A 16462-nucleotide genomic window follows, 5' to 3' on the forward strand; every position below is an offset into this window, starting at 1 on the left:
GGGGAGATGAGTGTGAGAAAACCTCTGAAACAGGATCCCTTTCCCACCCTCTTAAGATGTTAGATTACTTTGGTCAATTTACTTAGTCCCTTAGAGACTTGGTTTCATCATCTAGAAAATGGGTACAACAATCCTGACTTTACAGGGTTGCTATGAGAGCTAAGTAGGATAAGGAATGTAAAGCTCTTGACATAGAGCCTACTGCCCAGTTGTTATGACTCATTTACCAAGGTTTGAATTCAGCTTTATTGCTTAGAGCTGAATGGTCTTAAGAAAGTTACTGGAATCCCTCTGTTGCCACAATTTCCTCATCTGTGAAAAAAGGGATAATAATGCTTATCTTGTGGTGTTACTCTGAGGATTAAATCAGTTGAAACATGTAAACCACTTAGAACAGTATCTGGCACGCAAGCATTATTATTGTATGTGAGGCATTTTTCCTATATGTTTCCAACTTTGATCTTGTTAGGGCTCAAACAACAGATTTGTTGTTGTGATGATGGAGTTCTTGTTGGACAGGTTGGATCCTTGTCTCATTTCAACACTAGTTCTCAAACTCGAGTTTGCACTGGATTCACACTGAAGGCTTGCTGAAACACAAGCTGTGGGGGCCCCACGCTCAGAGCTTCTAATTCAGAAAGTCTGAGTGGGGCTTGAGATTTTTTTTTTATTTCTAACAAGTTCCCAGATGATGCTGATGCTGCTGGTCCAAAGACCACACTCTGAGAACCACTGTGATATAAAGAGAGGATATAAGAAGCTCTAAGAGAAGAAGGAAAGATAAATACATAGAGATAATTCTGAAACAATCCCCAATTGGAATGAGTTATGGGCACTAGCAGAAAGAATAGTTTGTTCATTTATTCACTCAACAGACATTTACTTACTGCCCAATGTGATCAGGGCCCTGTATTCACCAACTAGTTTCCAGGACCAAGATTAAGCCAAGCAGAAACAACAGTGAGTTGGAGAAGACTATCAATTTGCTGAATTAAAACAGCATCAAAGAAAGAAACCATGTCCCCACTGGCCTAACTCAGGCATTATTTAGTGTGTGTATGTGTATCAGAATGTACACAAAATTTACCATTTTGACCATTTTTAAGTATACAGTTCACAGCATTAAGTACATTCATATGTTATACTGGCATCAACACCATCTATCTCCAGAACGTTTTTCATCTTCCCTAATTGAAACTCCACACATGTTCATCAATAATTCCCTATTTCCCTTTCTCTCACATTTCCTGGCAACCACCATTCTACTTTCTGTTTCTATAAACTTGATGATGAAGCTCATATACGTGACATCAGACAGAATGTCATTTTGTGCCTACTTATTTCATTTAGCATAATGTCAAGAGTCATCCATGTTATAGCATATGTCAGAATGTCCTTTTTTAAAGGTGAATAATATTTCACTGTATGTATACACATTTTGTTTACCCATTCATCCACCAATGGATATTTAGATTGTTTCTGCCTTTTGGCTGTCATTAATATTGCTGCTATGAACATGAATGTACACATATCTGTTCAAGTCCCTGCTTTCAACTCTTTTCGGGAATATATTTCTAAGCATCATTTTCAAGCAGATAAATTTTGTTTGAGTAAATATTAAGATCACATTTCCCATCTCCCACCCCTCCCCTCCTTTTCCCTTCTTAGAACTTGATCCCTCCTGACCCTCAGGTACCTAGATCTCTCAGCTGCCCCAATCTGATAAATCATTCACACCTCCAAGAACAAGGGGGATACATCTTAGTGTTCTTATGGGCTGAATGCATGCATGTATCTTCCTTTCTCTATAATGACAACCTTGCTGATGCACTGTCCAAACATACCTATGCCAGGAGCATGTCCAGGACTATAAGGAAGACATTTAGTCACTGGAATCAGACATGTGATAGAGAAGCCTGACCTTACTACTTACTAGCCGTTTAGGCAAGGGATTTAATTTCTCAAACTTCAATTTCCTGATCTGTGAAATAGGTGTAATAGTTTGGATCTACTTGGTTGCTGTGGGAATTAAACTAAGATAAGGTAAACTAAGATAAACTGAGATAAGGTAAAGCACTTAACCAAGTGCCTGGCATATGGTAAGCACCCAACAAACACAGACTGTATCTGAGTAATTCCTTCAGATACATGCCAAGACAGTTCCTGCCATCTAGATCCACAGAAGGACATTACAGTGAGCATGGAACTAATGGTCCCACCCAGCCACAAGCCCAGATTCCTAAACACTGGACATTGTTTCTTTTTAAAATCACAGGATTCAAAATTACAACCTGCTCACAAGGGGTTAAAGATATCTTTGGACAAGGAAGATATTTTGGGTGCTCCATGGAACCCACAAATTGTACCAGAATCCCCAGCAGCCAGCTATGGGTATAAGTATTCTTCCTCGGTTGTTGCTGTTTTTTTTTTTTTTTTTTCCCCCTCTGAGTTTGCAAATGCCAGATAAAAATGGATTCCAGAACAATGGAAATTTGAGATGAGAAATGGTTACAGCAGATTTGGCCAGGCCTCCTCCTAGGATGGCCCCAGTCCTTCTGGGACGTGTTCTGACAACTCGTTGGCCTCTTTCTAAGCCTCTGCAAAGGGGGTGATGTTCCCGCCACTTCCCTTGGAAGAATGTTGCACGGTGAAATATGACTCACTGTCAGGGCCCTTGCCTTTGAGATTCCCTTTCTTCTCCTGACCCACTTTCGTCTTGCTGCGCCCTTTTGTACAAAGTCAAATGAGGCCTCCTCTGGAGGAGGCTGCTCTGTGAGGACTGACATTTAAAGACCATTACCACCTCTTCAACTCAGCCCTGTTCATTTAGCCAAGCAAAGCATGTTTAATTCTTTTAATCTTCCCTCATAAATCAATCTCTTCATTCCATTAATAGTCCTTCTCCTGTGCTTTGAACTCCCTCCAGTCTGGTCATCCTAAGCTCTTGTTCCGTTTACACTTGAGAATTGCCAGTCAATCAAGAAGCGGCTGCACAGGAAAAACAGCCGGATCCTCGCCAGGGTTCTGGAAGTTCTCAGCATACTGGAGTGTCTGCCGCCCAAGACACCGTGAGCCCCAGAAGAGCCCTGCCTGGAGGCCAAGCCCCATGGCCTTAAGGGAGACTTGAGGCATCTGCTGCGCACCCCGTTCTGGGTCTTTCCGTGGCCTTGGCCCACCTGGCCAGTGGTCAAGGGTCATACCTGTCCCGCTCCTTTCCATCAGCCTCCGCAGTACACTCACCTTGCAGCTGGCATCTACCCACTAGAGCAACGGAGGACCCTGGGTAAGCCCAGAATCATTCTTACCTGGAAGGTCCCGGCATGGTCTTCCTCCTTATCACCCTCTCTGTTCTCTTTGAGGGCGATTAAGGTGAATCCTCTGAAATAGGAGGGAGGGGCAGCTGAAAGCGTCACTGCAAGATAAGAAGAAAGCAGATGATCAGCATAATAATCAGCTGTCTTCCATTTGTCAAATGGATAAATGTGAGCCCTCATCAGCATCCCAGACCTGTGGGCCACAGGGGCAGGTGATGGTGGGAAAGGCTCATTTGGGAGAGTGATGAACTTTCACCCTCGCCACCCAGCCCCCTCTCACATTTCAGAACCTGCTAAAACACCTGAACTGTGATCTCACTTGGGAATTGTTGAGTCAACCAAGCCTGAGATGAACACTCTTAGTAACTACAATTTGATAAAAATAGTACATGGTCAGCAACTCGTCTTGACAGTTATCTAATGTTATATACTTCCATAGATTGGCCCAAGAGAGACTCAGGTGCTTGCAGCATAAACTCCTATCAGTTCAGTTTAGTCACTCAGTCATGTCTGACTCTTTGCAACTCCATGGACTGCAGCACACCAGGCCTCCCTGTCCATCACCAACTCCCGGAGTTTACTCAAACTCATGTCCATTGAGTCAGTGATGCCATCCAACTATCTCATCTTCTGTGGTCCCCTTCTCCTCCCGCCTTCAATCTTTCCCAGCATTAGGGTCTTTCCCAATGAGTCAGTTCTTTGCATCAGGTGCCCAAAGTATTGGAGTTTCAGCTTCAGCATCAGTCCTTCCAACAAATATTCAGGACTGATTTCCTTTAGGATGGACTGGTTGGATCTCCTTGCAGTCCAAGTTTCTCTCAAGAGTTTTCTCCAACACCACAGTTCAAAAGCATCAATTCTTTGGCACTCAGCTTTCTTTATAGTCCAACTCTCACATCCATACATGACTACTGGAAAAAAACATAGCTTTGACTATGTGGACCTTTGTCAGCCAAGTAATGTCTCTGTTTTTTTAATATGCTGTCTAGGTTGGTCATAGCTTTTCTTCCAAGGAGCAAGCATCTTTTAATTTCATGGCTTCGGTCACCATTAGCAGTGATTTTGGAGCCCAAAGAAATGAAGTCTGTCACTGTTTCCCCATCTATTTGCCATGAAGTGATGGGATGAGATGCCATGATCTTAGCTTTCTGAATGTTGAATTTTAAGTCAACTTTTTCACTCTCCTCTTTCACTTTCATCAAGAGGCTCTTTAGTTCTTTTTTGCTTTCTGCCATAAGTGTGGTATCATCTGCATGTCTGAGGTTATTGATATTTCTCCTGGCAATCTTGATTCCAGCTTGTGCTTCATCCAGCCCAGAATTTCTCATGATGTACTCTGCATATAAGTTAAATAAGCAGGGTGACAATGTACAGCCTTGATGTACTCCTTTCCTTATTTGGACCAGTCTGTTTTTCCATGTCCAGTTCTAACTGTTGCTTCCTGATCTGCATACAGATTTCTCAAAAGGCAGGTCAGGTGGTCTGGTATTCCCATCTCTTTAAGAATTTTCCAGTTTGTAGTAATCCACTCAGTCAAAGGCTTGGCATAGTAAATAAAGCAGAAGTAGATGTTTTTCTGGACCTCTCTTGCTTTTTCAATAATCCAACAGATGTTGGCAATTTGATCTTTGGTTCCTCTGCCCTTTCTAAATCCAGTTTAAACATCTGGAAGTCACAGTTCATGTATTGCTGAAGCCTGGCTTGGAGAATTTAGAGCATTACTTTACTAGCATGTGAGATGAGTGCAATTGTGTGGTAGTTTGAACATTCTTTGGCATTGCCTTTCTTTGGGATTGGAATGAAAACTGAGGATGTGCAAAACACATCCATTTCTGTGGGCACTCAGCTGGAACATATTCCCAGCCTCCCTTGCAGTTTGGTCTGCTTGTGTCCCAGTCCTGCTGGTGGAAAACTTGGACAGACAGGATGAATGCCACTTCCTGCCTGGCCCCTCCAAATTTTCTACATGATTCTCTGTCCTTCCTCTCCCATCTCTGCCTGCTGCATGCAGGGGAATCCAGCAGAGGACCCTGATGCCCCAGGAGAAGGATTGGAGTCACAGGATGGAAGGAACCTAGGTTTCTGAACAACCACAAAGATTGGCTACTAGTGTCTATAAAAGGTCAGATAGAAAGTAAGGAAGAAAGGTTGAGAAAAAAAAATAATGAAGTAGAGAAGGGCAAAAAATGTGGGGTGCTAAGCAATATGCACCCAGACACTGAAGACTTTGATGTCAAGAGAAAGAACTTAGATCTCTGAGGGATAGACAGATAGCCCCACAGCAGTCTGAGGTTATCTAGGTTGGGGTGGGGTGCCTTCAAAGCCAATCTACACACTTCTGGAGGAACGGGAACAGAGAGTAAGAGGCAGACAGTAAAGGGGCTGTGCCCAGATCACCTCAAATTCCTTTGTGCCATGGTATGTGGCCCTGGTATTGATGAGCCTTTGCTTCCAGAGGCTGGCACCTGTGGCTTGTTCCTGAAGGACCAGCCTCAGGTCACTGGAGTCTCTCTGCCTAACATAAAAGGCCCAGCTCCTTTGCATCAGGTGATGATTCTGAGGACCTGACATCTCTAAATGGCCCTGCAGGATCAGAGCTCACCTGGGGTCACAGCCAGGTGAGGTTACTTCCTCCCCTGTCCCAAGTCCCTAACCCCTTATTGGCTTCCTCTGGGAGTACTTCCTTTAAGAGTCACTTGCACCCCAATCATCCCCTGAGGGTTTGTTCTGGGTTAAATTGTGTCCTTCTAAAATGTATGTTAAAATCCTAACCCCAGGTTCTTGGAAATGTGACCTTTTTTGGAAATAGGGTCTTTGCAGATGTAATTAATTAAGATGAAATCATAATATTGGATTAAGGTGACCCTAAGCCCGCCTATGGCCAATGTCCTTAGACAAAGAGACGCAGAGACACACAGGGAAGAATGACAAGTGATGACAGAAGCAGAGATGGGAGTGAGGCACCTGCAAGCCAAAGAATAGCAAGGACAGCCACCAGAGGCTAGGAGAGGCATGAAGCAACTCCTTGGAGCCTCCAAAAGGAAACAACTCTGACAACATCTTGAGTTCAGACTTTTCGCCTTGAGAACTGTGAGCAAATACATTTCTGTTGTTTCAAGCAACCGGTTTATGGTACTATACACGGGAACCCTAAGAAATGAATAATACCTGCTTCTGAGGAACCCAGCCTAAGCTAGACATGCAGTCTCTGCTGCACAGTCAGTGACTTCAGGCTGCAGCTCAAACTCCATAGATTGATGGGCCCCCAGACTGTCTCTCCGGGAAGCTCCACCAACCATATTTCCATTCCCTGCTACACCACATTTCAGTTCTGGGACTCTCTCACTGGCAGTTTGCTGAAAAGCCACCATTTCATCCTACAGTATTATTTTTTTCCACTTGGCTATTCATACACCTGGAATGTTCCACCTCCTCCATTCCTGGCAAACTTTTTTAGAAATCAGCTAAATTTTCATCTTTTCTGTAATGTTTCCTTTGACTTGCCCCATCAAGACCTGGGTGCTCTTTTCCCTTGGATCTTGTTAAAATTCCAGACATGGAACAACGGACTGGATTCACATTGGGAATGGATTAAGCTAAGAAAGCTAAGATCATGGCATCTGGTCCCATCACTTCATGGCAAATAGATGGGGAAACAGTGGAAACAGTGATAGACTTCATTTCTTTGGGCTCCAAAATCACTGCAGATGGTGACTGAAGCCATGAAATTAAAAGACGCTTGTTCCTTGGAAGAAAAGCTATGACCAACCTAGACAGCATATTAAAAAGCAGAGACATTACTTTGCTGACAAAGATCCACATAGTCAAAGGTATTGTTTTTCCAGTTGTCACATATGGATGTGAGAGCTGGACTATAAAGAAAGCTGAGTGCTAAAGAATTGATGCTTTTGAACTGCAGTGTTGGAGAAGACTCTTGAGAGTCCTTTGGACTGCAAAGAGATCAAACCAGTCAATCCTAAAGGAAATCAACCCTGAATATTCATTGGAAGGACTGATGCTGAAGCTTCAATACTTTGGCCACCTGATGTGAAGAACTGACTCATTGGAAAAGACCCTAATGCTTGGGAAGATTGAAGGCCAGAGGAGAAGGGGATGACAGAGGATGAGATGGTTGGATGGATCACTGACTCAATGGACATGAGTTTGAGCAGGCTCCAGGAGTTGGTGATGGACAGGGAAGCCTGGCGTGCTGCCGTCCATGGGGTCGCAAAGAGTCAGACATAACTGAGCTACTGAACTGACTGATACAATGGGCCTAATAACAGTATTTACCTCAACATGTCAATGTGAAGCATAAAGAATGCATGAAAGTCCTTAAAACCATTGTTGGCAGATAACAGATACAATAAATATTAGCTCTTATTATCAGCGATGAAATGATCACGTTAAATATTTTGTGTGCAAGTATTTGTTTACCTATTTGTAAGTCCTTCAAAGGTAAGAATCACATCTTAGCCCAGCACAGTGAATAGCAGAGTTGGTATGTAATTACATTTACTGAATCATATTCATGGACTGGTAGATTCAGTTTGTAAAGATGTCAATTCTTCTCAAATTGATTTATAAATTTAGGGCAACTTACATTAAAATCACAGCATGGTTTTGTGATATTGACAAGCCGATTCTAAAATTTATATGTGCAGAGGGCCAAGAATATATAAGGCAACCTGGAGAAAGAAAGGCAAAGTTGGATGACTTACACTACCAGCTATTGAGACAATGCGGCTATAGAAATTAAGCCTGTAGTACTATAGCAAGGAAAGAAACAGGCCAATTGAATAGTTTGAGGTCCAGATAAAGTTCCACAAATACATATAAACTTGATTTATGATTAAGAGTGTACTGCAGAGCAGTGGGGGAAAGAAGACATATTCAGTGACAATTAGGAAATAGACATGAGGGAGCAACTAACACAACAGGATAATGGTGCATAAAAAGGTGGATCTTGGTCTTTACCTCACATCATATTCAAAAATTCACATAGATTGTAGAGCTAAATGTGAAGAGTGAAACAATAAGGTTTTAGAAAGTAGCATAAGATGAAACATGAATGATCTTGGCATGGGAAAGTTTTTATTTTAATAGAACATTTAAAAACACTGATGATAAAGAAGATGTGTAAATGGAATGATAACAATGTCTTTTCATAAACAAAATTTTGGTAAGAAAATGTAAGCTATGGTGTGAAAGGAGGTATTGGCAATACATTGAACCAAAAACTTTTATCCAAAATATATAAAGAACTCTCAAAGATCAATAAGAAAAAGATAGCCCAAAGTAGAAAAAAAATAAGCAAATCGCATGAACTAGTACTTCACAAAAAGTGTTACTCAGTCATGTCCAACTCTTTGCGACTGCATAGACTGTAGCCCACCAGACTCTGCTGTTCATGGAATTCTCCAGACAAGAATACTGGAATCGGTTGCCATTTCCTTCTCCAGAAAGTTCACAAAAGAAGGTGCCCAAATGGCCAATTAACATATGAAAAGGCACTCAACCTCATTTGTCAATGGGGAAATACAAATTAAATCCACAGTGAAATACCACTGCATGTCCACCAGACTGACTAACCTTAAAAGGATTCACATATCAAATGTTCTTAACTGGAACTCTCACACTCAGTTGATGAACTGAAAATGAGCAATCTTCCCAGGAAAACTGTTCAGCAGTATTTACTGAAGCTGAGCTTATACATTTCCTATGACCCAGGACTGCCTCTCCTAAATCAGTAGAAATGCAGACATGTGTGGACCACATAACACCTACCAGATATTCATAGTAGCATCATTTGTAGTAGCACCTTTCAGTCAAAAATAAACAAATTACTGCTACCCACAACAAACAATCTTAACTGAAAGTAGACAGACACAAAAGAATACAAAAAGTACCATGACATTTATATGAAGTCCCAAACCAGGAAAAGTACTAATCTATGATCCTAGAGGTCAAGACAGTGATCTCCACCTCAGCCCTCTCAGTGGTCCTCCATTGTCACCTACTAGCTTTTCTCTGGAGATTGACCCTGAGGACCAGCTTTTTAAAACTCATTGTTGGTTCATCAGCTTGCTGAGTGTCATGACCTTTATCATCATCATCATTTTGATCACCATCTTCATTCCCAACATCACCAAGATCACCATCATCATCCTTTACAATTTTGAATCCTTTATATATATGCCAGGCACTGTGGTAAATGTTTATTTAGTCATCTTTACATTCCTAAAGAAAGGTAATATCATTAACCCCATTTTTTTAAAATGAGTATCAGGGAGGTTAAATAAGGTCATATACTTATTAAGTGGTCTTGTATTTCCCCATTGACAAATGAGGTTGAGTGCCTTTTCATATGTTTATTGGCCATTTGGGCACCTTCTTTTGTGAACTTTCTGAAGAAGGAAATGGCAACCCATTCCACTATTCTGTTTTTTTTAATGATTTTATTTTCTTAATTATTTTTTAACCATTTATCATTTATTTATTATTATTATTTTTACTTTACATTATTGCATTGGCTTTGCCATACATCAACATGAATCCACCACGGGTGTACATGTGTTCCCCATCCTGAACCCCCCTTCCTCCTCCCTCCCCGTACCATCCCTCTGGGTCATCCCAGTGCACCAGCCCCGAGCATCCTGTATCCTGCATCGAACCTGGACTGGCGATTCATTTCATATATGATATTATACATGTTTCAATGCCATTTTCCCAAATCATCCCTCTCCCTCTCCCACAGAGTCCAAAAGACTGTTCTATACATCTGTGTCTATTTTGCTCTCTTGCATACAGGGTTATTGTTACCGTCTTTCTAAATTCCATATGTATGTGTTAGTATACTGTATTGGTGTTTTTCTTCACTCTGTATAATCAGCTCCAGTTTCATCATTCCAGTATTCTTGTCTGGAGAATTCCACTTCAAGTGTGGGAAGGGGAGGCAGGGCTGATCTGGGGCGGGGACACAGGAGTGCTTCTGAAGTGCAGGTCCTTCTAGTTCCTGATCTGGATGCCAGTTACATAAGTATATTCAACAAGTGATGATTCACCAAGATGCAAGATTTGTGAACTTTTCTGTATTAAAATTTTGTTTTGACAAGAATATTATTAAACAATGTTTCTGAATGATAAGTATAGATCTTTTTGTATATTTGTGCAGAGCACTTAAAGGGCTACCCATAAACAGCTTTCCAGAATGATGCATTCCTGTAGGTTCTAGAAAACTAAGGTTTTACTTTACCTTATTGAATACAATCCAAAAGATGGAGGCTCTGGAGGCTCAAGTTGGTGCTTCAAGCCATAATTATCAGTGGTGATGACTGTGTTACAGTGTACTTTGAAGGAAGAGAGGAGATCCCCATCCCTCTAGTTAGCCCCATCATATGACTCCTCAAAGGAACAAATGCGCAGTGTGTTCTGAGTCCCAGTATTGACTGAAGACAACTGCTTGGCAATAAATAATAGCACCTTCTAGTGACTCCTCCCAAGTGCTTCCCAAGAGAGGTCATTAAGAGACTCAGGAAATTAAAGAAAAAACCTTATGAAGGATTAAAATAAAAAAAATTTTTAAGTCCACTTGGAGCCACTCTGTGAGCATATACAGGGAACTGGTTAAAAGCAAAGATTTCAGATTAGAGTCCCAGAGCTACCACTTAATAAGTATATGACCTTATTTAGCCTCCATGATACTTATTAAAAAAAATGGGGTTAATGATATTACCTTTCTTTAGGAATGTAAAGATGACTAAATAGACATTTACCACAGTGCCTGGCATATATATAAAGAATTTAGAATTGTAAAGGATGATGATGGTGGTCTTGGTGATGTTGGGAATGAAGATGATGCTCAAAATGATGATGATGATAAAGACCATGACACTCAGCAAACAGATTAACCAACAATGAGTTTTAAAAAGCTGGTCCTCAGGGTCAATCTCCAGAGGCTGAGTCTCCAGAGAAAAGCTAGTAGGTGACAATGGAGGACCACCGAGAGGACTGAGGTGGAGATCATTGTCTTTGGGGCTGATAGTCACAGGTCAGGTTCTGCACAGGTTTGGATAAGTCTTTATAATTAACTGAGTCTTTTTGCAGCTCCTCACGCCCTAGGGAGTGAGCCTCATTATGGCCTCTCAGCCCCTCCCAACCGCACACAATATAGCCTTTCAACACACGCTTTCTTCCCCCTTGAATACTTCTCACCCAATCTCAATTAAATATTTGTGAGTTATTTGTTAAATGCTGGTCTCCTCTAATAACTTGTAAACTGTGTGAGAACACAGACCCATTCTGTCTTGAACTACGTCTCTAGAGACACACAGAGAAAAGACCTAGCCTCTGCCTTCTAGGAGCACACAGTCTAAGAGCTGGCAGAAAAGGCTGCATTGGCAGGTATTTTTATATGATGGGTGTTATGGATGTATGAGTGAAGTGCTCTGGGATCCCAGAGGAGGGAACACCTGAGTCTACTGGGGGAGTTAAACGTGAGTCATGGGGTCGCACGGGGTCGCAGAGTCGAACATGACTGAAGCGACTTAGCAGCAGCAGCAGCATGGAGGAAGAGGCATTTGAGCTGCAAACTAAATGATGTATAGGAGTTTGTCCAGTGGACAAGAGGAACAACAGCATCTCAGAGAGAGGGAAAGGCATGGAGGGCCGGCTTTGGCTTTGGAAACCAGAAGTAACTCTGTATTTTATTAGTTGCGAGCTGGGAGGGAGGATATTGAAAGAGGCTAGGGGAGGAAAAGGGGAAGCATCTTTGAAACATCTTTAAAGTCTTGCTAAAAAGTGTGGATACCACTCTGGAGGTGACAAGGACACAATGGAGGGTTTGAGTTGGGGAATGTCATGTAAATTCATGTTTTAGGAAAATCAGGCTGCAAGATGGATAACAACCTTTCCCTAAAAACCAGCTCAGTGGCAAGGGCCTCTCTGGCCTGCCTTGTTTATATGAGGACTTGTTCATATGTGATGTTTCACATAGGGGCCTGGCCTCAGATCTCCACGTAAGGTGGAGTTCTCCCCTCCTATGTATATGAAAACTCCAGTCCCACCTTACTCCCAAAGAACCTTCTGGCCCTTCAAATGTTGGTTTGTCAACGCTCTAATATAAACTTCAGTGCATCTGCTATGCCCGTTGTCATTACTGGATCTTGTCTAGGCCACTCTCCCTACCCTACCTCTGGGCTTCAGACCCTTCCAGTCCCAACCTCAATGAGACAATCGTGAGCCAGATTCCAGTTCCATTACAAGGCCAGCCATTGCCATCCACCTGCTCTATGTTACTGAGATGCCCAGTCTTCATGCTCCGCATAACAGCAACAATGAACTTGAGCTGCCACCTTACTTGTAATGTGGGGTTGGCTGTAAGGACCGCTGGAGTATTTCATTAGCTATGGTGGTCCCGTCCTGATTCTGCACAACTTGTGGAGCTCTGGACAGCTGCGACTCACATGCCTCACTTAGAAACTGGCAGTTCAGCCCACCTAGCCAGGAGTAGGCAAGAGACAATGCTGCTGACAGGTTGGCAAATACGATGGCAGGATTACAAATCCTGGGTGAGCAAGTCATGGGGTGGGTTTGGCTTATGCTGTTCTCTCTCTCAATGAATGCTCTCAACATTCCCTGGGAGAGATGAGCGCCCTCCCATTCCAAACTAAAGATCATGCATATTTAAGGTTTTAAGGGCTGTAGGTATGGATGTATAATGGATGTAGCTAACAGACTGGGGTTCAAATTCTTGTTTTCAACATGTTGCTGTGCTGTTCTTAGTCACTTAATTGGGTCTGACTCTTTGCGACTCCATGGACTGTGGCCCACCAGGCTCGTCTGTCTATGGGAATTCTCCAGGCAAGAACACTGTAGTGGGTTGCCATGTGCTCTGCTTTCTACGTATTACCTTGGGCTGATTATTTAACTTCTCATTATCTCAGCTGACAATCTCCTGTAAAATGGCACTAATAGTATTTATATTGTTATTATGACAACTAATTAATGAATATTTATAACATTAAGTATTTATAAATTTTGCTAAGTAAAATATATTTAAAGCTAAATGAGTTTCCTCTCCTGTCTAAAACAGGGATCATCACTGTCATTTCATGTATTTGTCATTAAGACTAAAGGAGGTAAGGCTTACAAAGTACATTGCAACAACTCAACAGAAGTTCATTCTTTCCCCCATATGCTCCTTCATTGTGGAATAGCTGGGAGCCAAGTGAATGGGTCCTGAGCTGACCAATATGTAGATGGGAAGAGGAATGGATGGGAAGGATGCGCCTGAGGAATCAGAGATATATCAGCCAAGAGAATGCAGCTGGGGACTGGGACTAGGGAAGGAAGTTCTAAGGAACACACGCTGTCTGAGACACCCGCATCTCCCCTTCCTCTGACCGTGTAATCTTTGGGGCTGCCAATCATTGTCCCCCTTCTCCCCCCTGAAATATCAAGTCACAGAAGTGACACAGAAGCAATTTACCTCCATATTGTCACGTATCCCATTCCCCTGGGTATGTGACCTATCAGAACCCTTCCCTGGAATTTTTCAGTTTGGAATTAAAGGGAAAAGCACTTTTCTTTCACTTACAGAACTGACTGAAAGACTTTTCACTGAAGGTTGTTAACAGTTACCTTCCCTGGCATTCCCTAGAGAAAGTTTATCTGCAGTAAGAAAAACTGTGTCAACACACAAAAATGCAGCCAAGAGATAAAGGATGGAAGGAGAGAGAAGGCAAAAAAAAAAAAAAAAAAGAAAGAAAGAAAAAAAAGGGACTGGGAACAATGGAGAGGAAAGGAAAAGGGAGAGAAAAAGGGAAAGAGAGAACTTTGTTTAAGTCCCTAGATCCATTGAAACCTGAAGCCAGATCCACCCCTGGACTTTTCAAATATAGGGCTCAATAATTCTATTTTTTGCTTTAGTTAGACTTTGTTCCTGTTACTTGCAGTGGAAAGACTCTGGACTAATTTGGGAGCAACGAAAGAAAATAATTCAACCTAGACTGTAAGATTCATTAACAAGCTAAAGAAACAGTATCTGTAACTAAACTGAGGTGGTTGACCAGGAGGGTGGCAGTTAGTATTTAAATGCCATTGAGGTAACAGAAAATTGGTTGACTTCCAAGCTATTTTAATTGGATGTCAGCTTTTTGAGAAAGATTTTAAGGCAGGTCAGAATGCTCTGTCCTAAGCCCTGACCTGCTCATCTTTCTTACCAACTTCTCAGATAAAGACTTCTAAGGCTTGCTTGTCAAAATTGTGGATGATCCAAAATTAGATTATGTGAACAGGTCACTCAGTGACAGAATCCAGATTCATGAATGGTTGACAGCTAGCAGAATGGGCTCAAATATGCTGGATTAAGTCTAATGGGGAATCACGTCAAAGCTGATATTCAAGGACCAGTTTCACTAGTACAGGGAAAGGAGGGCAGCGAGCCTTCCCATCAAATCTCAGGAATTTTTTGCTGGCTGCAAGCTCAGTGTGATTCCAGAGTATGACACAGCTGCCAAAACAGCAAACACGAGACCTGGCAAGCTTAACACAAACACAGTGTCCAGAACAAGGGAGATAATCCTTCCACCCTGTTCCCTCCCTATCAGAGCACATCTGGAGTTTAAGGTGCAGGGAATAAGAAACAGGGTCCCACAAAGAATGGTTGAGGAAACAAGCAATTTAATCAGAACTTACGGCAGCTGTTTCTCCACAGACACCTCAAGGTCTGCCATATGGCCAAGGGGAGACCTTACTTTGCTGGACTCCAAAAGACAGACCCCAGACGATGAGTAGAAGGTACACGTGAGGCAGTCTTTGGCAGCCGAGATGTACAATACAACGCAGTCCACCCCGGCTCAGGCTCTGCTCATCTGTGAGTGGTCACCTAGAGGAAGCTCACAGCTCTTCCCTCCCACCATTTCACAGCCAAGCAGGGGAAGGCCACTGCTGTGTCATCGGTCCTGAGGACATAGCACTGGCCACCGTGTTGGCAGTAACAGGACAGGGCAGTGATGTGACCTGGTGCTACAGTCCATGGGACTAGGAGGCTGGGGGTAGGGCTTGGAGACATGGGATGGGCAAGCACAATCACAGGGAAGTCACCACCTTCTCTTTGTGTCTCATCATCTTGCTTTAAGAAAAGATAGAAAGAAAGGATATAGATTTCTGGAATCCAGCCTTTTGTTAGGGTGGGGTCAGTGAAGAAATATATATATATATATATATATAATATATGTGTGTGTATATATATATTTAACTTTTAAGTGGTTCTGACGCATAGCTAGGTTTGGAAACCACACAAATGACTCCACAAACTGCTGATTTCACGGAAAGTCACTTTAATAACTGGTGTCTAGGTTTGAGGGCTCAACAATCCCCTGTGCCCTCTTCTCCAGGTAATCAGAGTCAGCATCTGAGGCTGGCAGCTGCTTCCCTTTGCTCTCTTGCCTGCTGTCCATGTGCTCCTCACCTCTGAACCATCAACAATCCTGCTTTCCACCGTGCACAGGACTGCCAGTTCTTCCCTTCCAACAGCCTTCACCCTGGACCCAGACCATCTGCCGGCCCTCAGGCTCCAGCCAATGCCCCCAGGGCCCTGAGCATCCTTTCTCTCTGCTGCCACCGCCTGGAGATCCTTGCCATCTGTCCCCATCCCTTGGCCTCACCTCTGTCTGGCAGAGGGAAAAATGCTGTCCCTTCCTTCTATCCAGCTCTCTTAGAGCGAGATCTCACATCTCTCTCTTAGAGGGGTTCTTGGGATTTAAACAATACTTTCATTTTTCTATAAATAATGATTTAGTGCCTGTGATGGTCATACAATGTTCTGGGTGCTGGCGATAAAGTAGCCAATAAGAAAGGACAAGTCTTTGCACTCATAAAGCTTGTATTCTAGCTTGAGGAAGCAGGTGATGAACAAGATCATTTCAGAGAGTGGTTCAGGGCTATGAAGAAAATAAAACCAGGCAAAAGTAATGGGGACCATAAATTGGTGGTCAGAAAAGCCTCTTTAAAGAGATGACATCTGAGCTGAGACATAAAAGACAGAGTGAGCCATAGAAAGATCAGGGGGAGGGCATTCTAGGCAAGGAGAAGAGCATATACTAAGGCCCTGGGGTGGGAATGAGCTTGGTGTATTTGGGAAATTC

General features: G+C 42.6%; 1 protein-coding gene across 1 annotated transcript in view; it reads right to left on the minus strand.

Annotated features, from left to right (window-relative positions):
* Positions 1-16462, minus strand: part of SPON1 (spondin 1) — a 313280-nt gene that overhangs the window by 288485 nt on the left and 8333 nt on the right. Inside the window, exon 2 of the mRNA XM_069554328.1 lies at positions 3306-3412. Coding sequence (XP_069410429.1) covers positions 3306-3412 — 107 coding nt within the window. The remainder of the gene's footprint in view (positions 1-3305; positions 3413-16462) is intronic.

This window comes from Ovis canadensis, chromosome 15, assembly GCF_042477335.2.
Source record: "Ovis canadensis isolate MfBH-ARS-UI-01 breed Bighorn chromosome 15, ARS-UI_OviCan_v2, whole genome shotgun sequence".
Classification (NCBI taxonomy): domain Eukaryota; kingdom Metazoa; phylum Chordata; class Mammalia; order Artiodactyla; family Bovidae; genus Ovis; species Ovis canadensis.